At 45.1% G+C, this 27,623-nt stretch overlaps 1 protein-coding gene across 2 annotated transcripts in view; it reads left to right on the top strand.

The window, feature by feature from the left end:
* Positions 1 to 2,759: 2,759 nt before the first annotated feature.
* Positions 2,760 to 27,623, top strand: part of LOC130360799 (sulfotransferase 6B1-like) — a 50,122-nt gene continuing 25,258 nt past the window's right edge. For both annotated transcript variants that reach the window (XM_056563364.1, XM_056563363.1), the window contains exon 1: positions 2,760 to 2,967. In XM_056563364.1, coding sequence (XP_056419339.1) covers positions 2,769 to 2,967 — 199 coding nt within the window. In that variant the 5' untranslated portion in view covers positions 2,760 to 2,768. The remainder of the gene's footprint in view (positions 2,968 to 27,623) is intronic.

Here is a 27,623-nt window from a genome sequence, read left to right as displayed (position 1 = left end):
TCCAAAGATGGAGCACACTCTGTTCCATGTTGGGAGCTGTAGTACCTGCAGTTAAGGAAAGATCACAGCGGATGTCACTCCTGACACCCGCTGTGATCCTCGTGTATAGTGTATAGATGCAGCTGGCCGGTCTTCTATGGTCCACTGCATTGACGTAGATATACACCTATTCATATTTCCCACAGAGAGTTGTGATTGGCTGGAACCATCTGGCCAATCACAGCTCTCTGCAGGAAATATGAATATGTGTATGTATACGGCAGTGCAGGGGACCATAGAAGAGCGGCCGCCCGCAACGGACCCGGGGTGATCTGTCAATTAGTACAGGTTCTACTGTTTCCATCATGGAACAGTGTGTTCCATGCTGGGAGTAGTAGTACCACCTAAAAAATAAAAAGTGAAAAACACACACATACTACATTTTTATTATTGTCGGCGATATTTTTAGTGCCCTGCCCACACACATAAATTGATCCGTGTTTAAAAATTTATAAAAATGTTGTTATAAAAAAAGATACATTTCGTTAAATACAATTTTTTCCATCACTACTGTATCTTTATTATTATTTTTTTTTTTTTAACGGTACTGTTACGCCTAGCGCTCCGGGTCCCCGCTCCTCCCCGGAGCGCGTACGGCGTCTCTCTCTCCGCAGCGCCCCGGTCGGTCCCGCTGACCGGGAGCGCTGCACTGTCATGGCCGTCGGGGATGCGATTCGCACAGCGGGACGCGCCCGCTCGCGAATCGCATCCCAGGTCACTTACCCGTTCCCGTCCCCTGCTGTCATGTGCTGGCGCGCGCGGCTCCGCTCTCTAGGGCGCGCGCGCGCCAGCTCCCTGAGACTTAAAGGGCCAGTGCACCAATGATTGGTGCCTGGCCCAATTAGCTTAATTGGCTTCCATCTGCTCCCTGCCTTTATCTGACCTCCTCCCATGCACTTCCTTGCCGGATCTTGTTGCCTTGTGCCAGTGAAAGCGTTTTGTGTGTCCAAAGCCTGTGTACCAGTACTACTGCTATCCACCCTGACTACGAACCTTGCCGCCTGCCCCCGACCTTCTGCTACGTCCGACCTTGCTTCTGTCTACTCCCTTGTACCGCGCCTATCTTCAGCAGCCAGAGAGGTTGAGCCGTTGCTAGTGGATACGACCTGGTCACTACCGCCGCAGCAAGTCCATCCCGCTTTGCGGCGGGCTCTGGTGAAAACCAGTAGTGACTTAGAACCGGTCCACTAGCACGGTCCACGCCAATCCCTCTCTGGCACAGAGGATCCACCTCCTGCCAGCCGGCATCGTGACAGGTACCCTACGAAATTGTATTAAAAAAGGTATCTCCATCACTTTTTTGGATAGCTAAAGTCCAAAAGAGAATAAAAACCACCTGAAAAAATGCAAAAGTTAAAACCCACATTGCGTTTTTCTTGGCGTTTTCATACTCCCATAGACTTCTATGGGAGAAAAACACCATGATTTCAGGAAAAAAAAAACTCCAGTGGCCCAACATGCTGCGATTTTGAAAAACCACCAAGGAGCTGAAAAACGCCCCTAAAAAAGTGAAAAAACGCAAAAAAGATAGCAAAAAACGCCAAGTGGAAAAAGAATTTAGAGATTTCTCATTGATTTACAGCTAACATCTGGCCACAGCGTTTTTTGGCCGGAAAAACGCCATGCAGCAGAGTTGGCGTTTTTCTTGACGTTTTTCCCCCCCAAAAAAACAAGTAGAAACTTAGCCTAGGGGCAGATAAGTATACTTTATATGCCTTGAAAACTCCCTTTTTAAAACTTATATCGCTTCATATTAACTTGCAATATATATATATGTGTGTATATTACCAGCATGGAAAGACTTTTGTTTTAAATGCAAGGCCTGTGTGATCCACTCTTGATGATGCACCCTCAAGGAGAAATATTAGTCCTTTGGCCACACTCTAAATAGTAATGTGTGGGCCCCATTATAACATAAACATTTCTTGACTCGGGATAAAAAGGCCATTCACGCTACAGTTTCTTTTAAAAATGTTATGACATAAATATCTAAGATTCAGCATTGTGAAAATGTTTAAATCAAATCTGTCATCAGTATCACTCGCACTAACCTGTCATACAAGCTTGTAGTGCAGGTAATACTGAGCAAAATGATACTTACGGCATCTGGAACCGCCACGCCGTTCCGCCGTTATTGCTCGTTTTCGGGGTATGCAAATTAGGTCCTTGGGGCGTGGGCGGGCACTCTGGTGTAATCTTCGGCCGGGCAGGTGCTCTGCCCCTCTCATCCATATGCGTAACCCCTTCCCTGCCTGTGCGACCGTGCATACATCCTATGAATAACCCCTCCAAATTCCATTTTCCACAGCTGCCAAGACTCTTCTCAAAAATAGTGCTTAGCAAGTAGAAAGAGTAGCAATGCCTAGACAAATGAAATCCCAACAAAGAAACTTGAGTGCCCCAAGTGCTTGTTTCTCCTTTTGGGATTTCAAAACACAAAGTTTTGTGCTGTAAAATTGCTGTGATTATGCCTTATACTGTAATATTCTTCTATGAAGGATCCAATGTATGGTGCCCATGTAGGCCGAAGTATAACTGGTAGTTCCATTAGATATATATTGATTTCATTGCCCATCAGAGTGTAAGAGGTTAAGAGCTACAATAACACAAGTACTGCCTCCCTCATGCCTGCCCTCTTTGGATGACCGCCTTTGCCTGTAAACATAAGTATAATAGGTAAACCAAGCAGACTGTTCTCAGTAGTGTGTGCAGTCCTAGTTCACATCACAATGGAGAAGAATTTAACATTTCTTGAAGATATGAAAAAAGCGTTTGACGCATTCAAGAACACGCCAAAAGATGAGCTGCTCTTCACATACAATGGAGTGATGTATCCCACAGCAATATGTGATACTGAAACATTTCAAACTATTGAGACGTTTGAAGCACGTGAAGAGGATTTGATGATGGTAGCCTATCCTAAATGTGGTACGTGCTATAAAGAGTTTAATAAGATCAATCATAATGATAACAAATAGAATATTATTTATTAATCTACAACAGAAGTGAATTACTGGAGGTCTGTATATTGTGTGTGTGTGTATATTTTATATATATATATATATATATATATATATATATATATATATATATATACATATACATATACATATATATATATATATAGGCCATCTGTATATCTTTTCCATAGTCCATGTGATTTTGGCTTAAAGGGGTACTTTACTACCATTGGATAGGGGATAAGTGTCTGATTGCGGGGAAGGGGGATTGTCAACCTCTGGGACCCCTGCAGAACAGGACCCCGTCTCTTCCTGTGCATGCAGTGACTTAGTGAAGTACCCCTTTAAATTGCGCCAAACTTTGGCACATCTAAAAGATATTTGCTTTGTGATTTAAACACTATTTGCACTCAACCTCTTGGGGATGCTTTAAGGGGTATTTCAGGCAAAATCTTTTATTTATCTATCTCTCTCTATATATCTATCTCAACTGGCTCCGGAAAGTTTAACAGATTTGTAAATTACTTCTATTAAAACATCTTAATCCTTCCAATAGTTATTAGCTTCTGAAGTTTTCTGTCTAACTGCTCAGTGATGATCTCACGTCCCGGGAGCTGTGCATGATGGGAGAATATCCCCATAGGAACTGCACAGCTCCCGGGACGTGAGTCATCAGAGAGCAGTTAGACAGAAAACAACAACTCAACTTCAGAAGCTAATAACTATTGGAAGGATTAAGATTTTTTAATACAAGTAATTTACAAATCTGTTTAACTTTCCGGAGCCAGCTGACATATAAAAAAAAGTTTTGGCCTGGAATACCCCTTTAAATACTCAGGGCATACCTGTACTCCCAGAAGGCATCCAGGCACATCGCCGATCACTGCATATTGCTGGTAAATACAAACCAGCGTTATGCGGCGATTCCGGATCATTGGGGTCATATGTGCTGTACGGACAGATCGTAACGGTGTGTGGCCTGCCCCACCGCTGTCAGGGATTTATCACTGATCAGCGTTTTTTTGGGTTCAGGCGGTGCCTTTTTTCGGGTTGTAGCATTTTTTTTATTTTATTTTTCAGGTTTTTTGTGTGGGGGTCTGTGTACGTGCCACCAGCCACTATTCTGGGCTGAGTGGCCGGACCCCCCACTGACTTCTGCACCCCCTGCCGCCAATCGCTAATCAGTGTGCAGACCACCAATAAAGTAAACGCTTTGCTTTTTGGCCCAGGGCTTTTTGCGCTAAAAGTCTTTTTTATTTTTTTTATTTTATCACATCACACCACACCAAACCACACGCAGCACACACACACCAATAAAGTTTTCCCCCACACATACATACACTTCACCCCCAATTAGAGAAGGGAAATGGCCCACAGGAACTTTTCGGCAGAGGAGGCATATACCATACTTGCCTCCGACACTGAAAGCGCCACAGAGAACGAGGAAGACCTCCACCTTCCTTATTTCTTCCGCGTCCTCCTCATCATCTTCTGAGGATGAGTCACCAAGGCGGCGGAGACACAAAAGACGGAGGAGGCCGCAAACCTCCTTTGCTCCTGACCCCGTGCCCCATGCTAGTTTGAGTCCCCCTGGCGCTCATACTAGTCAAACCACCCAGCCAAATTTACTGGTACCGGTGAACTTGTCTGGACTTAGCGAACCACGAGTACGTGATTTCTGAGTTTGTTGGCGACTCAGGAATCAAGATTAACATCGTTGGGTTCACTAAAATGGAATTTTTTTCAGTGACTACTTTATCAATCTGATGGTTGAGCAGACGAACCTGTAGCCCCAACAGTTTGTCACCGCAAACCCAGGCTCCTTTTTAGCTAGGCCCGGTAGCTGGTTCCCAGTCAATGCAGCCGAAATGAAGTCAGTTTTTACATCAGTATCATCGTTAGCTAAAATGCATATAAGCACAGACAATATACATAGGATATTAAATAATCACAATTAGAAAAAAATGGGCTTGGTGTAACTCATTATATATGAGGGATAATAATACACCTCTAATGTCAAATAATCACAGTTAAAGAGAACTAGAAATGGGGTAACTAAATGCATGTGGGGGGTAAATATACACAAACACCGCCAGTGGTGGCCCAATGTCCCTACCATTAGTGTATACATGTTTATATAAAAATTCTAAATCAATTTGATCATATCTATATACTTACCAAAGACATTGAGAAATCGATAGACCAAGATGACCCCCACATATCATACACCCCCCTCAACATCTCAATTTGAGTTGTGCACAAAAATAGTAGGAGAATTATAAGTACTTTATTGCTGTGAAGTAAATAATAAGGTTTCCAAAAAAAAGTGAATTGTGACCCACAACTGAAAACTACAACACACTACTCACCTGTTCCACTCACCATTCATACTAACACCTCACCACGTACCACAGTAATGTGTAGACAAAAGGAAGAAGAAGAGAAAAGTGGGGGGAAAAGAAGACAAAGATGAAGAAAAAAAGAGAAGAAAGAAGAAAAAGGAGAAAAAAGGGAAAAAAAAAGAAGGAAAAACAAGGGCTAATTGAACCACCTATCTAGGGGTCAGCCTAACATTCCACAGGTCTTAAAAGGATAATTGTTAGCCCACCAAAGCAGGAGTCACTGAATTTTATGAAGAATACCCCAGAAATCCAGTAAAAAAAAAGTTCTTCATTCAATCCTTGAGGTGCTTCAGTTTCTAACATATATATCCACCTTGATTCCGCTTGAGGCAATCTATCTGTAATTCTTTCCAGTCCCACGGCTTTGAATCCTCTTAAAGGGGTATTCCAGGCGAAACCTTTTTTTATATATATCAACTGGCTCCGGAAAGTTAAACAGATTTGTAAATTACTTCTATTAAAAAAATCTTAATTCTTCCAATAGTTATTAGCTTTTGAAGTTTTCTGTCTAACTGCTCAATGGTGATGTCACATCCCGGGAGCTGTGCATGATGGGAGAATATCCACATAGGAACTGCACAGCTCCCGGGACGTGAGTCATCAGAGAGCAGTTAGACAGAAAACAACAACTCAACTTCAGAAGCTAATAACTATTGGAAGGATTGAGATTTTTTTAATAGAAGTAATTTACAAGTCTGTTTAACTTTCCGGAGCCAGTTGATATAAAAAAAAAGTTTTGGCCTGGAATACCCCTTTAACCCGATAACGACCACCGACGAGTATAGACGTCCAGGTTGGCGGCCGATCCCGCACCTGGACGTCTATACTCGTCCATTATTCTCGTGGGTGCTGCCCAGTGCACCCACGAGATCGCGGCAGGGACTCGGCTGTATCACACAGCCGGGACCCTGCTGCACTGCCAGGACCGAAGTAAACTTCGGTCCCGGCAGTTTTAACCCTTACAGCCGCAGTCGGAAGTGACCGCGCGCTGTAAGGAGTTCTGACAGAGGGAGGGAGCTCCCTCTGTCTCTCCTGCAGCACCCCGGAGCATCGCGGGGTGCTGCTGCATACCTGGGCAGCCGGGGGTCCTACAAAGACCCCTAGGTCTGCCCTGGGTATCGCCTGAAAGGACATGCCAGAGGCTCGTCCTAATATGCTGCCTGCTAGTGAAAACTGGCAGGCAGCATATAACTATAATGCTTTGGAATACTAAGTATTCCAAAGCATTAAAAAGTGTAAAAATAAATAAATAAAATAAAAGTGTAAAAATAAATAAAAATGTAATAAGTGTAAAAAAAAATTATATATATATATATATATATATATATATATATATATATATATATATATATATATATATATATATATTAAAAATACATTTATTAAATTGATTTAATTATAAAAAAAATGCATAATGTGTAGGATCGCATTGGCGGACATCCGCAGCATGTAATATGCTGCGGATGTCCACCATGTGATCCTACACATTATGCAGCAGTCACGGTAATGAGCTCCCTGCTGCGGCTGGGTAGCTTTGTGTGTCCACTCATAGCGGCGGATTTCCCGCCAGCAGTCATGAGCGGACACACTGAGCTACCCAGCCGCAGCAGTGATGGATATATTCGCCATGAGCGGTTGCTTATTCCCACAACATGGCGGATATATCCATCAGGAGCCTTAACTGTCACAGACAGACGCGTTATACTGCCAGCCGACCAAGGACCAATCAGAATGGTCCCTGGTGCAGCCAATAACTTGTAGGGGTGCGGTATATAAATGGGGTCACTTATGGGGTGGGGGTACTGTTCTGCCCTGAAAGCCAAATGGCGCTCCTCTCCTTCGGTGTCCTACCACGCGGCCAAGGAACCATATATGGCCAAAGCGGGGGTATTTCCGAACATGGGACAAGCAGCTAAATAAAATATAGGGTGCATTTCTTTCAATATCAGAAGTGATGTACAAAAAATATGCCCCCCAAATGATGCATTTGTGAAAAATTGCAAATTTCGAATTTTTAACACTGACTTTGTAATAATTCCTGTCAAAAAAATATGGTGTTAAAATACTCACTGTACACTGTACAGCGAATACCTTGAGGGGTCTAGTTTTTAAAATAGGGTCATTTGGGGGGGGTGTTCCTATGTTCTACTACCTTTTAATTTCTGCAAACCTTGCATAGCACACAAAAAAAGATGTACTTTTAAAATTTTCAAAATTTTTAAAATTTCAAGTTAAATTGTTAGATTTCTAACTAATTTAAAATGTTAATTAAAAACAAAAAAAATGACGTCAAAATAAAGTAGACATCTGAAAGTATAAGTTTCATAAACTATTTGGTCAGTATGTATATATATATGCAACCTATTAGTGTTAAAATAGCAAAAAAAATCGAAATTTTTTAAAAAATTTCATGATTTTTTGCATTGTAAAAAAAAAATACAAATGATATCGGCTTACTTTTACTATGTACATGAAGGACAAGTTGTGACAAAAAAACAATGTCAGAATTATCGTGATTGGCGAAACGTTACCAGAGTTATTCTCTAATAAAGACAGACATCCCCGATTTGAAAAAACATGCCTGGTCTTTCAGGGGCGTACAGGTTTATTTGTATTGGTCCTTAAGGGGTTAAGTTAACAGAACGGACCTTCAAAAAAATGTTCCGCTATTGAAGATTTCTCTGTAGGCCCATATCACGTCTGGATAATGAAATAATCGAGAGATACTTCTGTATGCGCTCTCTCAATTATTGGCTAGTTTGTCCTGAAGAAAGTTTATTGCAGGAACATTTCATTGCATAGACCACACCTGTTTTGCAGTTTATGTATTTCTTGATCATGAAACTCTTCCCTTTTCTTGGATTTGTAAAACCAACCATTGGTTCCATATACTGACAAATTTAAGAGCAACCACAGGGAAAAGATCCCATGAATTTGTGACCCATTCCAACACTCATGAATGGTCTCTGAAAATGAGAGTAAGTCCCTTAGGTTCGGCGTCGACGTGACATCATCAATGGTTTAGCAGGAATAACACTTCGAACCTTACCGTCAGCAAAATACTTCGGTGACGTTGCAAGAGATCTCTCAAATTACTACATATACTACGTTATTGTAAACTGGTATAAATCTCACTTGCTCATCCTTCTTATTTGATGGCATTAGTAATTCTTGTTGATCTGCTTTACCTGCCCTCTCAAAAGCCCTCTCGCAATAGTCTTCTCCGGTAACCACGTTCCCAGAAACGTATAGTTAGATCACGTGCTTGTTGTTTGAAATCTTTGTAGTCACTACAGTTTCTAAACAGATTCGTAACCAAACGTCCCTCTTCCTGTGTGATCCGAAGGTCCAAAAATTCTGCTGTAGATGGTGATATTTTGATATGAAATCCTCTATTCAATAATGATTTGCAAGTATCATGTACTACAGATCTATTTTTTTATTCTACACATTTTTTTTTTTGTAATACTGTATTTCTGTTACGCCGAGCGTTCCGGGTCCCCGCTCCTCCCCGGAGCGCTCGCAGCATCCTCTCATTCGCAGCGCCCCGGTCAGACCTGCTGACCGGGTGCGCTGCAATATCACTCCCAGCCGGGGTGCGATTCGCGATGCGGGAGGCGCCCGCTCGTGATGCGCATCCCCGCTCCCGTACCTGACCCGTTCCCAGTCTGTCTTGTCCCGGCGCGCGCGACCCCGCTCCTTAGGGCGCGCGCGCGCCGGGTCTCTGCAATTTAAAGGGCCACTGCGCCACTGATTGGCGCAGCAGGCTTAATCAGTATGTTCACCTGTGCACTCCCTACTTATACCTCACTTCCCCTGCACTCCCTCGCCGGATCTTGTTGCCATTGTGCCAGTGAAAGCGTTCCCTTGTGTGTTCCTAGCCTGTGTTCCAGACCTCCTGCCGTTGCCCCTGACTACGATCCTTGGTGCCTGCCCTGAACTTCTGCTACGTCCGACCTTGCTCTTGTCTACTCCCTTGTACCGCGCTTATCTTCAGCAGTCAGAGAGGTTGAGCCGTTGCTGGTGAATACGACCTGGTTGCTACCGCCGCTGCAAGACCATCCCGCTTTGCGGCGGGCTCTGGTGAATACCAGTAGCAACTTAGAACCGGTCCACCAACACGGTCCACGCCAATCCCTCTCTGGCACAGAGGATCCACCTCCAGCCAGCCGAATCGTGACAGTAGATCCGGCCATGGATCCCGCTGAAGTCCCGCTGCCAGTTGTCGCCGACCTCACCACGGTGGTCGCCCAGCAGTCGCAACAGATAGCGCAACAAGGCCACCAGCTGTCTCAACTGACCGTGATGCTACAGCAGCTATTACCACAGCTCCAGCAATCTTCTCCTCCGCCAGCTCCTGCACCTCCTCCGCAGCGAGTGGCCGCTTCCAGCCTTCGATTATCCTTGCCGGATAAATTTGATGGGGACTCTAAGTTTTGCCGTGGCTTTCTTTCGCAATGTTCCCTGCATTTGGAGATGATGTTGGACCAGTTTCCTACTGAAAGGTCTAAGGTGGCTTTCGTAGTCAGCCTTCTGTCTGGGAAAGCTCTGTCATGGGCCACACCGCTCTGGGACCGCAATGACCCTGTCACTGCCTCTGTACACTCCTTCACGGAGATTCGAAGTGTCTTTGAGGAACCTGCCCGAGCCTCTTCTGCTGAGACTGCCCTGCTGAACCTGGTCCAGGGTAATTCTTCTGTTGGCGAGTACGCCATCCAATTCCGTACTCTTGCCTCCGAATTATCCTGGAATAACGAGGCCCTCTGCGCGACCTTTAAAAAAGGCCTATCCAGTAACATTAAAGATGTGCTGGCCACACGAGAAATTCCTGCTAACCTGCATGAACTTATTCATCTTGCCACCCGCAATGACATGCGTTTTTCCGAAAGGCGTCAGGAGCTCCGCCAGGATATGGACTTTGTTCGCACGAGGCGGTTTTTCTCCCCGGCTCCTCTCTCCTCTGGTCCTCTGTAATCCGTTCCTGTGCCTCCCGCCGTGGAGGCTATGCAAGTTGACCGGTCTCGCTTGACACCTCAAGAGAGGACATGACGCCGCATGGAGAATCTTTGCCTGTACTGTGCAGGTACCGAACATTTATTGAAGGATTGTCCTATCCGTCCTCCCCGCCTGGAAAGACGTACGCTGACTCCGCACAAAGATGAGACAGCTCTTGATGTGAACTCTGCTTCTCCATGCCTTACTGTGCCTGTGCGGATATCTTCTTCTACCTTCTCCTCTGCTATGGCCTTCTTGGATTCCGGATCTGCAGGAAATTTTATTTTGGCCTCTCTCATCAACAGGTTCAACATCCCGGTGACCAGTCTCGCCAGACCCCTCTACATCAATTCTGTTAACAATGAAAGATTGGACTGTACCGTGCGTTACCGCACGGAACCTCTCCTAATGTGCATCGGACCCCATCACGAAAAAATTGAATTTTTGGTCCTCTCCAACTGCACTTCAGAAATTCTTCTTGGATTACCGTGGCTTCAATGCCATTCCCCAACCCTTGATTGGTCCACAGGAGAAATCAAGAACTGGGGTACTTCTTGTCACAGGGACTGTCTTAAACCAGTTCCCAGTACTCCCTGTCGTGACCCTGTGGTTCCCCCGGTATCCGGTCTTCCTAAGGCTTATATGGACTATGCTCATGTTTTTTGCAAAAAGCAAGCAGAGACTTTACCTCCTCACAGGCCTTATGTCTGTCCTATTGACCTCCTCCCGGGTACTACTCCACCCCGGGGCAGAATCTATCCTCTGTCTGCTCCAGAGACTCTAGCCATGTCAGAGTACATCCAGGAGAATTTAAAAAAGGGGTTTATCCGCAAGTCCTCCTCTCCTGCCGGAGCTGGATTTTTTTTTGTGTCCAAAAAAGATGGCTCCCTACGCCCTTGCATTGATTACCGCGGACTTAATAAAATCACGGTAAAAAAACGCTACCCCTTACCTCTTATCTCGGAACTCTTTGATCGCCTACAAGGCGCCCACATCTTTACCAAACTGGACTTAAGAGGTGCTTATAATCTCATTCTCATCAGGGAGGGGGACGAATGGAAGACTGCATTTAACACCAGAGATGGACACTTTGAGTATCTGGTCATGCCCTTTGGCCTGTGCAACGCCCCTGCCGTCTTCCAAGACTTTGTTAATAAAATTTTTCGTGATCTCCTATATTCCTGTGTTGTGGTTTATCTGGACGATATTCTGATTTTTTCTGCCAACTTAGAAGAACACCGCCAGCATGTCCGCATGGTTCTTCAGAGACTTCGGGACAATCAACTTTATGCCAAAATGGAGAAATGTCTCTTTGAATGTCAATCTCTTCCTTTCCTAGGATACTTGGTCTCTGGCCAGGGACTACAAATGAACCCTGATAAACTTTCTGCCGTCTTAGATTGGCCACGCCCCTCCAGACTCCATGCTATCCAACGTTTTTTGGGGTTCGCCAATTATTACAGACAATTCATTCCACACTTCTCCACTATTGTGGCCCCTATCGTGGCTTTAACCAAGAAAAATGCCAATCCTAAGTCCTGGTCTCCCCAAGCGGATGACGCATTTAAACATCTCAAGTCTGCCTTTTCTTCTGCTCCCGTGCTCTCCAGAACTGACCCATCTAAACCCTTTCTATTGGAGGTAGATGCCTCCTCTGTGGGAGCTGGAGCTGTCCTACAAAAAAATTCTTCCGGGCATGCTGTTACTTGTGGGTTTTTTTCTAGGACCTTCTCTCCGGCGGAGAGAAACTACTCCATTGGTGATCGAGAACTACTGGCCATTAAATTGGCGCTTGAGGAATGGAGGCACCTGCTGGAGGGATCAAAATTTCCAGTTATCATATACACTGATCACAAGAATCTCTCCTATCTCCAGTCTGCCCAACGACTGAACCCTCGCCAGGCTAGGTGGTCGTTGTTCTTTGCCCGTTTTAACTTTGAAATCCATTTTCGCCCTGCTGACAAGAACATTAGGGCCGATGCCCTCTCTCGTTCTTCTGATGCCTCTGAAGTAGAGGTCTCTCCGCAACACATCATTCCTCCGGACTGTCTGATCTCCACTTCTCCAGCTTCCATCAGGCAAACTCCTCCAGGGAAGACCTTCGTTTCTCCACGCCAGCGTCTCGGGATTCTCAAATGGGGACACTCCTCCCACCTCGCAGGCCATGCGGGCATCAAAAAATCCTTGCAACTCATCTCTCGATTTTATTGGTGGCCGACTCTGGAGACTGATGTTGTTGATTTCGTGCGGGCCTGTACTGTCTGTGCCCGGGATAAGACTCCTCGCCAGAAGCCTGCTGGTCTTCTTCATCCTCTGCCTGTTCCTGAACAGCCTTGGTCACAGATTGGTATGGACTTTATTACGGACTTGCCCTCATCCCGTGGCAACACAGTTGTTTGGGTGGTCGTTGATCGACTTTCCAAGATGGCACATTTTATTCCTCTTCCTGGTCTTCCTTCAGCGCCTCAGTTGGCAAAGCAATTTTTTGTACACATTTTTCGCCTTCACGGTTTGCCCACACATATCGTCTCGGATAGAGGCGTCCAATTCATGTCTAAATTCTGGAGGGCCCTCTGTAAACAGCTCAAGATCAAATTAAACTTCCCTTCTTCTTATCATCCCCAATCCAATGGGCAAGTAGAAAAAATTAATCAGGTCCTGGGTGACTATTTACGGCATTTTGTTTCCTCCCGCCAGGATGACTGGGCAGATCTTCTACCATGGGCCGAATTCTCATACAACTTCAGAGTCTCCGAATCTTCTGCTAAATCCCCATTTTTCGTGGTGTACGGCCGTCACCCTATTCCTCCCCTCCCTACTCCCTTGCCCTCTGGTTTGCCCGCTGTGGATGAAGTGACTCGTGATCTTTCCACCATATGGAAAGAAACCCAAAATTCTCTTTTACAGGCTTCATCCCGGATGAAAAGATTTGCTGATAAAAAAAAGAAGAACTCCCCCCATTTTTGCTCCCGGAGACAAGGTATGGCTCTCCGCTAAATATGTCCGCTTTCGTGTCCCTAGTTACAAACTGGGACCACGCTATCTTGGTCCTTTCAAAATCTTGTACCAGATTAATCCTGTCTCTTACAAACTCCTTCTTCCTCCTTCTCTCCGTATTCCCAATGCCTTCCATGTCTCTCTCCTTAAACCACTCATCATTAACCGCTTCTCTCCCAAAGTTGTTTCTCCCACTCCTGTTTCCGGTTCATCTGACGTCTTCTCCGTGAAGGAGATTCTGGCCTCCAAGACTGTCAGAGGTAAAAGATTTTTTTTAGTGGATTGGGAAAACTGTGGCCCAGAGGAGAGATCCTGGGAACCTGAGGACAACATCCTAGACAAAAGTCTTATCCTCAGGTTCTCAGGCCCCAAGAAGAGGGGGAGACCCAAGGGGGGTGGGGGTACTGTTACGCCGAGCGCTCCGGGTCCCCGCTCCTACCCGGAGCGCTCGCAGCATCCTCTCATTCGCAGCGCCCCGGTCAGACCTGCTGACCGGGTGCGCTGCAATATCACTCCCAGCCTGGATGCGATTCGCGATGCGGGAGGCGCCCGCTCGCGATGCGCATCCCGGCTCCCGTACCTGACCCGTTCCCCGTCTGTGTTGTCCCGGCGCACGCGGCCCCGCTCCTTAGGGCGCGCACGCGCTGGGTCTCTGCAATTTATAGGGCCACTGCGCCACTGATTGGCGCAGCAGGCCTAATCAGTGTTATCACCTGTGCACTCCCTACTTATACCTCACTTCCCCTGCACTCCCTCACCGGATCTTGTTGCCATTGTGCCAGTGAAAGCGTTCCCTTGTGTGTTCCTAGCCTGTGTTCCAGACCTCCTGCCGTTGCCCCTGACTACGATCCTTGCTGCCTGCCCTGACCTTCTGCTACGTCCGACCTTGCTCTTGTCTACTCCCTTGTACCGCGCTTATCTTCAGCAGTCAGAGAGGTTGAGCCGTTGCTGGTGGATACGACCTGGTTGCTACCGCCGCTGCAAGACCATCCCGCTTTGCGGCGGGCTCTGGTGAATACCAGTAGCAACTTAGAACCGGTCCACCAACACGGTCCACGCCAATCCCTCTCTGGCACAGAGGATCCACCTCCAGCCAGCCGAATCGTGACAATTTCATTATTTATTTTCTTCTTGACAAATATGTTGTAATATTATGGGCAAATAATGATAACAGTTTGACACTAGGTGGTGTTACAATGGTTTATTAGAGGGATATAAGGTATATGGATCCATATTACTGCTCTCCGTTGGTGGAGGCATGCACTGTGGACATAGTGAGAACTTATATGCACACAGGCGCATGCCCGGTTTTCAGGGTTGTGCGCAGGCGCATTATGTTGGTGAACTGTGTGCCGGTATTGACAGATAGTATGCACGCCATACAGCGCATGTACCTTGATCAGGAGGAAGAATTCTTCCAGGTCCATGCATCGGAACAAGAGAGCAGGTGCTAAAATACCATTACATAGCAGGAAACAGATATTTGAAGCTGCTGGTGCCTCTAGAGTCCCATGGACATCAAGGTATAGAGTCCTCCAGAGTCTAGCAACGTCTAGAGGAGCAAAATGCAACAATGAGGGCGATTGACAATCTTGAAAAGAGCAAACTGCTTACAGAGCAAGCAGTTAGTGGGGTAGATATGGAGGTTTGAGAAATTAGCCAGGAGGTCCAAGGAGGGAACTAGGTTAATATAGTAAGGAAAAGGAAGGCCACATCTGCTTCTGAGCTCCTAAGCAATATTGCCAATTGTGGTGATGATGCGAGGGCCTCATTATCAGAGATGGCAACCCTAGTGGATACTGGTTTTCCCAACAGCCTAACAACTAGTAGTGCAGGAGATGGTAACGCAGGTAGGCCAAGACTGTTAGTGGTTGTAGGGGATTGTATAATCAGGGAGACGGATAAAATAATTTGTCGCCAAGACCGCCTCAACCGATTGGTTTGCTGTCTCCTTTGCTGCCAGCGTTCGGCATGTGGTGGAAAAGGTGGACAAATTACTTGGGGGAGGGGGTGCTGGGGATGACCCAGCTGTCTGGGTCCATGTGTTAACCAATGACAGTTTACATGGTAGGTGGAATTCCTTAAAGAATAATTATAAAGAACTAGGTGCCAAGCTGAAGGGAAAGACCTCTAAGGTTGTATTCTCTGGAATATTGCCTGTGCCATGCGCATCGCAGGAAAGACAGCGAAAGCTTAGGGAGTTAAATGCATGGCTTAAGTCGTGGTGTAAGGGGGAAGAGTTTGGGTACTTAGAGCACTGGGCTGACTTTTCAATGGGGTACAAACTTTTATCCTACAGATAATTTGCACCTGAATAGAAGGGGGTCCGCCGTGCTGGGGAGAGAATCCAAGAAAGGGTGGCAGAGTATTTAAACTAGGTAAAGCAAATCAAGCAGACAGAGCAGCAGATAGGTTAGAGAGGGGTCAGTACATAATGGTGGGTGGAGGAGACCTGTGAGGGGAAGATAAGAGCAGTGGATAAGGAGATTCACGTGTTACAAACCAGTGGTGAAAAAATGAATGTAGCCAAAATAAATGTAGCCACAATAACTCAAATCCAATTAGCACCAATAACTCAAAAAATCCCATTAGCTCCAATAATTAAAAAAAATTCCACTAATGAGATTGAGTGTGTAAAACTAGATGGAAATGTAAAGTGTATGTTCACAAATGCCAGAAGTCTAGCAAATAAAATGGGGGAGCTTGAGGCCTGAATACTGGAGGAACACATGGATATAGTTGGGGTCACCGAGACATGACTGGACTCCTCGCATGACTGGGCTGTCAATCTGCGGGGGTTTTACACTGTTTTGCAAGGACAGGGTAAACAGGAAAGGTGGTGGAGTATTTATGTATGAACAGCAGTATGAAAGTCAGTGTGAACGATGCCATAGTGTGTGATGATTCTGAGGCTGTGGAATCCCTGTTGGTAGAATTACAAAAGGAAGGAAACACTTAAAAGATAATTTTTGGTGTAATCTATAGACCCCCCAAACACCACTGAAGAGATAGAGAGGGCTGCCCAGGCAGGCACAGTGGTAATAATGGGAGATTTTAACTATCCAGATATAGATTGGGGTCAGGGTTTAGCTAAAACTGTAAAGGGGAGACAATTCCTAAATGTATTGCTGGATAACTTTTTGGCCCGGACCAGTTTATGGAGGACCCAACAAGAAGTGATGCTCTGTTGGATCTGGTCATTTCTAACAATGCAGAGCCAGTTGGGAATGTAACTGTCCATGAAAACCTTGGTAATAGCGACCACAATATAGATACTTTTGGCTTAAAGAGGTACTCCCGTGGAAAACTTTTTTTTTTTAAATCAACTGGTGCCAGAAAGTTAAACTGATTTTAGATTTCTCTTCTGTCAAGACCACAGTTCTCTCTGCTTACCTCTGCTGTCCATTTTAGGAACTGTCCAGAGCAGGAGAAAATCCACATAGCAAACATATGCTGCTCTGGACAGTTCCTAAAATGGACAGCAGAGGTCAGCAGAGAGCATTGTGGTCGTGACAGAAGAGAAATCCAAAAAGAAAAGCATTTCCTCTGTAGTATACAGCCCCTAAAAAGTACTGAAATTATTCTTTCTTGAAATTTGTACCAAAAGCGGTACAATTTTTTGCACTGAATCTCACATCTCCCCCATCACATTCCCCTCTCCCTTGTCACATCCCCCCGTCACATTCTCCCCCCTCCTTGTCACATTCTTCCCCCCCCCCCTTGTCACATTCCCCCCCTTGTCACATTCCCCCCCCCTCATGTTACATTCCCCTCCCCCTGTCAAATCCCCCCCTTGTCACATCCCCCCTTCATGTCACATTCCCCCTCCCCTGTCACATTCCCCCCTTGTCACATTTCCCCCCCCCCTTGTCACATTTCCCCCTGTCACATCCCCCCCCCCCCCTCTGTAACATTCCCCCCTTTGTCACATTCTTCCCCCCCCCCCTTGTCACCTTGTCCTGCAGCAGCATACGCTGGGTTTGCCGGGCAGATTTCAAACCTAGTGTATTTGCTGCAGAACAAGCCCTTTCCCCTTCAGCCAATCACAGGCTTTACACCACTGCGGCCTGTGATTGGCTGAAAAGTGAAAGGTCCTGTAAGATGAATAGAGCAGGGACCAGAGCGCACGGAGGGGAACGACATCTTCAGGGACCGGGACTAGGTGAGCAAAAGGTTTTTTTATTTTACTACTTTTTCCTTTTACATTTAGCTCAGTGTTTTTCTGACAGGGTACCTCCAGCTGTTGTGAAACTACTACTCCCAGCATGCCCGGACAGCCTTTGGCTGTTCGGGCATGCTGAGAGTTGTAGTTTTGCAACAGCTGGAGGCCCCCTGGTAGGGAAACACTGACTTTTAGTATTTTTCTTTACCTGCTCTGGCCGGCCCCCGCAACGGGAGCCGACCAGAGCAGATAATCGCAAGTTTTCCCGGGGGCCGCATCGCTATATCGCATTGCTTTTGCGATATATCGTGCAGCCCGGCCGGGAACTCTGTAATTCTACCCCGAGTGTGACTCGGGGTTACCGATCCTAGCAGGGAAAATTAACCCCGAGTCACGCTCGGGAATACCGCTCAGGAGGTTAAAAGAAGTAATTTATAAATCTGTTTAACTTTCTGGCACCAGTTGATTTAAAAAAATAAAATAAAAAAAATAAGTTTTCCACAGGAGTACCCCTTTAAAGTGTAGAAAACAAAGACAGGTTGGGAGAGCAAAAACATAATTTTAAAAAGGCAAAATTTCCCTGGGCTAAGAGCTGCACTTCAGGACAGACTGGGAGGAGGTGTTCTCAAATACTGGTACAGACAATAAATGGGAAATTTTTTAATCAACACTGAATAATTATACAGCTAGATTTTTTTCTAAAGGGAACAAGAATAAACGATTAAAACACAATCTTACATGGCTGACAACTGATGTTTAAAAGAGCAATAAACAACAGAAAAATTGCATTTAAAAAATACAAATCTGAGGGGGGAGGGGGGGGGGTCAGCTTTTTCATTTACACCCTGTTCCAAATTATTATACAAGTTATATTTAAGTGTCACAAAGATTAAATATTTAGTTTTTCAGTTTATGGATGGCATTGTGTCTCAGGGCTCTTTTGATCACTGAAAACAATCTCAGACACCTGTGATAATTAGATTGCCAGGTGAGCCCAATTTAAGGAAAACTACTAAAGGTGGGTGTTCCACATTATTAACCCCTTAAGGACACAGACCTTTTTCACCTTAAGGACTGAGCCCTTTTTTGCAATTCTGACCTGATCTGATCTGATTCTGAGATCGTTTTTTCGTGAAATATTCTGCTTTATTTTGGTGGTAAATTTTCAGCGTTACTTGCATCCTTTTTTGGTGAAAAGTCCCAAAATGTCATGAAAATTTTTAAAATTTTGCATTTTTCTAACTTTGAAGCTCTCTAAATTTTATTTTTATTCACAAGTACAATATGGCCACTTTATGTTGGCATCATAAAATGGACATAATTTTGCTTTTTGAAAAAATTAGAGGGCTTCAAAGTAGAGCAGCAATTTTCAAAAATTTCATGAAAATTGCAAAATCTGAAGGGACAGATGTTACAGAACTACAACTTACAGCATGCCTGGGCAGTCTAGGCATGCTGAGAGTTGTAGTTTGGCAACATCTGGAGGGCTACCGTTTGGGCACCACTGTAACAGTGGTCTCCAAACTGTGACCCTCCAGATGTTGCAAAACTACAACTCCCAGCATGCCTGGACAGCCTTTGGCTGTCTGGGCATGCTGGGATATGTAGTTTGGCCTTCCTAGTGGTTGCCACAGTAAAGATCACTTTACTTTCACTCTCATTTCCCCCACCGTAGTTTCCCTACCTGAGCCAGGATCCAGCAGTCTCCAGCGACGATCGGGGGTCCAAAGGCATCTACTCCTCCAGGTACCGGCCTCCATCTTCTCCTCATGTTCCCCTCGACATCCAGGGGTGGGCAGAATGGGGGGTTGCCATGGCAACCCACTGTCCTGCCCTGCCATTGGTCAGAATCAGTTCTGACCAATGGCAGGGGATAGCAGGAGATCGTAGCACTGCAACCTCGATCCTATCCCTCAGGTTGATCAGGGCTGACAGCTCCGATCATCCCTATTTTCCGGGTGATCGGGTCACCAGAGATCCGATCAGCCCGGAATAACAGAAAATCGCATGTCTGATTTGACATGCGATTTTCTGCGATCGCCGACATGGGGGGGGGGGGGGGTCTCTAGACCCCCCTGGGTGATGTGCCGGGATGCCTGCTGAATGACTTCAGCAGGCCGGTTAGGTCCACAACCGGCTAGCGGCGAGGGCCGGAATTTCCACGGGCGTATGCATATGCCCCACGTCCTTAAGGATTCGGGATGCAGGGCGTATGCATACGCCCGGCACCCTTAAAAGGTTAAGCAGAGCACCATTTTCAAGCAAAATGGGAAAGAAAAAGGATCTCTCTGCTGCGAAAAAGAGTGAAACAGTTCAATGCCTTGGACGAGGTATGAAAACATTAGATATTTCACAAAAACTTAAGCATGATCATCGCGCCATTAAGAGATTTTTGGATGATTCAGAGCACAGACGGGTTCTTGCAGATAAAGGCAAATTGCGGAAGATTTCTGCCAGATCCATGCATCGGATTAAGAGAGCAGCTGCAAAAATACCATTACAAAGCAGCAAACAGATATTTGAAGCTGCTGGGGCCTCTAGAGTCCCATGGACATCAAGGTGTAGAGTCCTCCAGAGTCTTGCAATTGTGCATAAACCTTATATTTGGCCACCACTAACCAATGCTCATAAGCAGCAATGGCTGCATTGGGCAGAGAAATAGATGAAGACTAATTTTCAAACAGTCATGTTCACTGATGAGTGCCGTGCAACCCTGGATGGTGCAGATGGATGGAGTAGTGGATGGTTGGTGGACGGCCACCCTGTTCCGAAAAGGCTGCAACATCAGCAAGACGGTGGTGGAGTCATGTTTTGGGCTGGAATCATAAGAAGAGAGCTGGTCAGCCCCTTTAGGGTCCCCCAAGGTGTAAAGATGATCTCTGCAAAGTATGTGGAGTTCCTGACTGACCACTTTCTTCCCTGGTACAGAAGAATGGTATTGTCATGCATGACAATGCAGCATCTCATGCTGAAAAGAATACATCTGCATCAATGGCTGCTATGGGGATAAAAGGAGAGAAAGTCATGGTTTGGCCTCCATCCTCCCATGAACTCAGTCCTATTGAGAAACCTTTGGAGTATCCTCAAGCAAATGATCTGAGGATGGGAGGCAGTTTACATCCAAACAGCAGCTCTGGGAGGCTATTCTGACATCTTGCAAGCAAATTCAAGTAGAAACTATCCAAAAACTCACAAGTTCAATGGATGCAAGACTTGTGAAGCTCCTATCAAATAAGGGGTCCTATGTTAAAATGTAACGTGACCTGTTAAAATGTTTAAAAAGTTAAAATGTTGTTAAACGTTTGATTGAAATAGCTTTTGATTTTAGTAAATATGCTGCAAACACAACAAATGACAATTTTCAGTTCTTTACAACCCTATGAAGCGTTTTGAAACTTACTGTGCGTAATAATTCGGAAGAGTGCATTGTCAGTTTTGTTTAACCTCTTAAGGACCCAGCCATTTTACACCTTAGGACCCGGCCATTTTTTGAACATCTGACCACTGTCACTTTAAACATTAATAACTCTGGAATGCTTTTAGTTATCAATCTGATCCCGAGATTGTTTTTTCGTGACATATTCTACTTTAACATAGTGGTAAAAAAAATTTGTAACTTGCATCCTTTCTTGGTGAAAAATTTGAAAATTTTATGAAAAATTAGAAAATTTTGCATTTTTCTAACTTTGAAGCTCTCTATTTGTAAGGAAAATGGATATTCAAAATATTTTAATTTTTTTTTCACATATACAATATGTCTACTTTATGTTTGCATCATAAAATTGACAAGTTTTTACTTTTGGAAGACACCAGAGAGCTTCAAAGTTCAGCAGCAATTTTCCAATTTTTCACAAAATTTCCAAACTCACTATTTTTCAGGGACCAGTTCAGGTTTGAAGTGGATTTGAAGGGTCTTTATCTTAGAAATACCCCACAAATGACCCCATTATAAAAACTGCACCCCCCAAAGTATACAAAATGATATTCGGTCAGCCTTTTAACCCTTTAGGTGTTTCACAGGAATAGCAGGAAAGTGAAGGAGAAAATTCACAATCTTCATTTTTTACACTCGCATGTTCTTGTAGACCCAATTTTTGAATTTTTACGAGGGGTAAAAGGAGAAAATGTATACTTATATTTGTAGCCCAATTTCTCTCGAGTAAGCACATACCTCATATGTCTATGTAAAGTGTTCGGCGGGCGCAGTAGAGGGCTCAGAACCGAAGGAGTGACAAGGGGATTTTGGAGAGTACGTTTTTCTGAAATGGTTTTTGGGGGGCATGTTGCATTTAGGAAGCCCCTATGGTGCCAGGACAGCAAAAAATACCCACATGGCATACCATTTTGGAAACAAGACCCCTTGAGGAACGTTACAAGGAATAAAGTGAGCCTTAATACCCCACATGTGTTTCACGACTTTTGCATATGTAAAAAAATAAAATAAAATTTCACTAAAATGTGTGATTTCCCCCAAATTTCACATTTTTGCAAGGGTTAATAGCAGAAAATACCCCCCAAAATTTGTAACCCCACCTCTTGTGAGTATGGAGGCACCCCATAAGTTGACCTGAAGTGCACTACGAGCGAACTACAATGCTCAGAAGAGAAGGAGTCATATTTGGCTTTTTGAGAGCAAATTTTGCTCGGGGGCATGTCGCATTTAGAAAGCCCCTATGGTGCCAGGACAGCAAAAAATACCCACATAGCATACCATTTTGGAAACTAGACCCCTTGAGGAACGTAACAAGGAATAAAGTGAGCCTTAATACCCCACACGGGTTTCACGACTTTTGCATACGTAACAAAAAAAATAAAAAATTTCATTAAAATGGGTGTTTCCCCCCAAATTTCACATTTTTGCAAGGGTTAATAGCAAAAAATACCCCCAAAAATTTGAAACCCCATCTCTTCTGAGTATGGAGGTACGCCATAAGTTGACCTGAAGTGCACTACGAGCGAACTACAATGCTCAGAAGAGAAGGAGTCATATTTGGCTTTTTTAGAGCAAATTTTGCTCGGGGGGCATGTCGCATTTAGGAAGCCCCTATGGTGCCAGGACAGCAAAATAACCCCCACATGGCATACCATTTTGGAAACTAGACCCCTTGAGGAACGTAACAAGGGGTACAGTGAGCATTTACCCCCACTGGTGTCTGTCAGATCTTTGGAACAGTGGGCTGTACAAAATTTTTAATTTGCACAGCCCACTGTTCCAAAGATCTGTCAGACACCGGTGGGGGTAAATTCTCACTGCACTCCTCATTACATTCCGTGAGGGGTGTAGTTTCCGAAATGGGGTCACATGTGGGGTTTAGTTTTTTTTGCGTTTGTCAAAACCGCTGTAACAATCAGCCACCCCTGTGCAAATCACCTCAAATGTACATGGCGCACTCTCCCTTCTGGGCCTTGTTGTGCGCCCCCAGAGCACTTTGCGCCCACATATAGATTGGGGTCCGGGGTAGATTGGGGTCCGGGGTTGGCTAAAACTACAAAGGGGCGACAATTCCTAAATTTATTGCAGGATAATTTTATGGGCCAGTTTGTGGAGGACCCAACAAGAAGTGATGCCTTGTTGGATCTGATAATTTCCAACAACGCAGAGCTGGTTGGTAATGTAACTGTGCGGGAAAACCTTGGTAATAGCGACCACAATATAGTTACTTTTGACTTAAAATGTAGAAAACAAAGACAGACGGGGAAGGCAAAAACATATAACTTTAAAAAGGCAAATTTCCCTGGGCTGAGGGCTGCACTACAGGACATAGACTGGGGGGAGGTGTTCTCAAATACTGATACAGAAGGTAAATGGGACATCTTTAAATCAACTCTAAATAACTATACAGCTAAATATATACCAAAGGGGAACAAATATAAACGATTGAAACTAAATCCTACATGGCTGACACATGATGTTAAAAGAGCAATAAACAACAAAAAAATAGCCTTCAAAAAATACAAATCTGATGGGTCAGCTATAACATTTAAACAGTACAAGGAGCTTAATTAAATCTGTAAAAATGTGATAAAAACAGCAAAAATTCAAAATGAGAGACAGGTGGCCAAAGAAAGCAAAACTAATCCTAAATATTTTTTTAGATATATAAATGCAAAAAAACCAAGGACAGAGCATGTAGGACCCCTTAATAATGATAATGGGGAGGTTGTCACAGGCGATCAAGAGAAGGCGGAGCTACTGAATGGGTTCTTTAGTTCTGTATACACTATGGAAGAAGGAGCTGACATTGGCCAGGTTAGTGCTGGTAACACATCATATAATGTACTGAACTGGCTTAATGTAGAGATGGTACAAGGTAAGTTAAGTGATATAAATGTAAGCAAATCCCCAGGACCGGATGGATTGCACCCAAGAGTTCTTAGAGAGGTAAGTTCAGTAATATCTGTACCCCTGTTCATGATATTTAGAGATTCTCTGGTGTCTAGTATTGTGCCAAGGGACTGGCGCAAGGCGAATGTGGTGCCAATCTTCAAAAAGGGCTCTAGGTCTTCCCCAGGAAACTATAGACCGGTAAGTTTAACGTGCATTGTGGGTAAATTGTTTGAAGGACTTATAAGGGATTACATACAGGAATACATAGGAGATAATTGTATTATAAGTGATAGCCAGCATGGGTTTACTAAGGATAGAAGTTGTCAAACCAATCTAATTTGCTTTTATGAAGAGGTGAGTAGAAGCCTTGACAGAGGAATGGCTGTGGATATAGTGTTTCTGGATTTTGCTAAAGCATTTGATACTGTCCCTCATAGACGTCTGACAGGTAAGTTAAGGTCTTTGGGTTTGGAAATTTTAGTTTGTAACTGGATTGAACACTGGCTCATGGATCGTACCCAGAGAGTGGTGGTCAATGATTCGTACTCTGATTGGTCCCCGGTTATTAGTGGTGTACCCCAAGGTTCAGTACTGGGACCGCTGTTGTTTAATTTATTTATCAATGATATAGAGGATGGTATTAACAGCTCTGTTTCTATCTTTGCAGATGACACCAAGCTTTGTAGCACGGTACAGTCTATAGAGGATGTGTATAAGTTACAAGATGACTTGGATAGACTAAGTGTCTGGGCATCCACTTGGCAAATGAGGTTCAATGTGGATAAATGTAAAGTTATGCATCTGGGTACTAATAACCTGCATGCATCGTATGTCTTAGGGGGGATTAAACTGGCAGAGTCACTGGTCGAGAATGATCTGGGTGTACTTGTAGATCACAGACTACAGAATAGCATGCAATGTCAGGCTGCTGCTTCCAAAGCCGGCAGGATATTGTCATGTATCAAAAGAGGCATGGACTCAAGGGACAGGGACATAATACTCCCCCTTTATAAAGCATTGGTACGGCCTCACCTGGAATATGCTGTTCAGTTTTGGTCACCTGTCCATAAAAGGGACACTGCAGAGTTGGAAAGGGTGCAGAGACGCGCGACTAAACTAATATGGGGCATGGAACATCTTAGCTATGAGGAGCGATTAAAGGAGTTACAATTGTTTAGTCTTGAGAAGAGACGTTTAAGGGGGGATATGATAAACGTATATAAGTATATTAATGGCCCATACAAAAAATATGGAGAAAAACTGTTCCAGGTTAAACCCCCCCAAAGGACGAGGGGGCACTCCCTCCGTCTGGAGAAAAAAAAGTTTAGTCTCAAGGGGCGACACGCCTTCTTTACCGTGAGGACTGTGAATTTATGGAACGGTCTACCTCAGGAACTGGTCACAGCAGGAACAATTAACAGCTTTAAAACAGGATTAGATACATTCCTGGAACAAAATAACATTAATGCTTATGAAGAAATATAAAATCGCATCCCTTCCCCAATATCGCGCCACACCCCTACCCCTTAATTCCCTGGTTGAACTTGATGGACATATGTCTTTTTTCGACCGTACTAACTATGTAACTATGTAACTATATATGGGGTATCTCCGTAGTCAGGAGAAATTGCATTACAAAGTTTGGGGGCTTTTTTCCCTTTTACCTCTTGTCAAAATGAAAAGTATAGGGCAACACCAGCAGGTTAGTGTAAAAAATTTATTTTTTTACACTAACATGCTGGTGTAGATCCCAACTTCACATTTTCATAAGGGGTGAAAGGAGAAAAAGCCCCCCAAAATTTGTTAGGCAATTTCTCCCGAGTAGGGCGATACCCCATATGTGACCCTATACTGTTGCCCTGAAATACGACAGGGCTCCAAAGTGAGAGCGCCATGTGCATTTGAGGCCAGAATTAGGGATTTGCATAGGGGTGGACATAGGGGTATTCTACGCCAGTGATTCCCAAACAGGGTGCCTCCAGCTGTTGCAAAACTCCCAGCATGCTTGGACAGTCAACGGCTGTCCAGCAATACTGGGAGCTGTTGTTTTGCAACAGCTGGAGACTCCATTTTGGAAACAGTGGCGTACCAGATGTTTTTCATTTTTATTGGGGAGGGGGGCTGTGTAGGGGTATGTGTATATGTAGTGGTTTTTACTTTTTATTTTATTTTGTGTTAGTGTAGTGTAGTGTTTTTAGGGTACAGTCACATGGGCGGGGGGGTTACAGCGAGTTTGAGCTGCCGCGCAAAATTTGCTGCATCGCAAACTTGCAGCCCGATACTCACTGTAAGCCCCTGCTCATGTGAATGTACCCTGTACATTCACAGGGGGGGGGGGGGGGGACCTCCAGCTGTTGCAAAACTACAACTCCCAGCATGCACAGTCTATCAGTGCATGCTGGTAGTTATAGTTTTGCAACAGCTGGAGGCACACGGGTTGGGAAACACTGAGTTAGGAAACAGACAATGTTTCCCAACCAATGTGCCACCAGTTGTTGCAAAACCACAACTCTCAGCATTCTCAAGCATGCTGGGAGTAGTAGTTGGCAACATCTTTAGAGCCAGATGTTGCCGAACTACAACTCCCAGCATGCTTGGAGTTGTAGTTTTGTAACATCTGGAGGACTACAGTTTGCAGACCACTAATACAGTGGTTCTCAATCTGTGCCCTTCCAGATGTTGCAAAACTACAACTCCCAGTATGCCAAAACTGTCCAGGCATGCTGGGAGTTGTAGTTATGCAACATCTGAAGGGCCAGATGTTACAGAACTACAACTCCCAGCATGCCTGGACAGTAAGGGCATGCTGAGGATGTGTAGTTTTGCAACATCTGGAAGGGCACAGTGGTCTCCAAACTGTGGACCTCCAGATGTTGCAAAACTACAACTCCCAGCATGCCCAGACGCCAAGGGCTGTCTGGGCATGCTGGGAGTTGTAGTTTACAGGGTCCCAATACAGCAATGCATGTCGCTTTACGGCGACGTGCATTGCTGTAAAGGGCCCGACCGCGGCTGAAGATCAACTCACCTGTCGCCGCCGCCGCCATCTTCCTCGCCGGGATCCGGGTCTTCAGGGACGAGGTAAGTACCGGGGCTAGTCACCAGCACTCCCCCGTCCCCCGCCGCGTCCTCCGGTCTTCCTCCAGTCCTTTCAGGGGCCGGGCAGGACGGGAGGAAGTAACCGCCCCCCCTCCTGCGATTGGTCGGTTAACTAACCGACAGATCGCAGGGAATAGGAGGAGGTGGCCGGCTTGCCACCTCGCTCCTATTCTTTAGCATGGTCCTGGCTGTCTGTGACAGCCGGGATCATGCGAAATTACCGGGCAGTCGGGTCCCAGAGACCCGATCAGCCCGGTATCGCCGCAGATCGCAAGGGCGATTTCCCTTGCGATTTGCGGCGATCGCCAACATGGGGGGCCTACATGGCCCCCCTCGGCGTTTGCCCTGGATGCCTGCTGAAGGATTTCAGCAGGCATCCAGTTCCGATCTCTGCTCGGCGAGCGGCAGAGACCGGAAAACGCCAGGGCGTATGGATACGCCCTGGGTCCTTAAGGCCCAGGGTGTGAGGGCGTATCCATACGCCCTGGGTCCTTAAGAGGTTAAAAAAATACTGTTATCATTAGGAGGTTTGTTCACTAAAATTTAAATTGTACTCTTAATAGTTGATAACATGAGAATTATGCTGACTGTTATTTACATCAATTATTTAGGTAAACGAGAAATCTATTATTTTCATAATA

The sequence above is a fragment of the Hyla sarda genome, chromosome 3, assembly GCF_029499605.1.
Source record: "Hyla sarda isolate aHylSar1 chromosome 3, aHylSar1.hap1, whole genome shotgun sequence".
Classification (NCBI taxonomy): domain Eukaryota; kingdom Metazoa; phylum Chordata; class Amphibia; order Anura; family Hylidae; genus Hyla; species Hyla sarda.
This window is presented reverse-complemented; position numbering and strand designations above follow the sequence as displayed.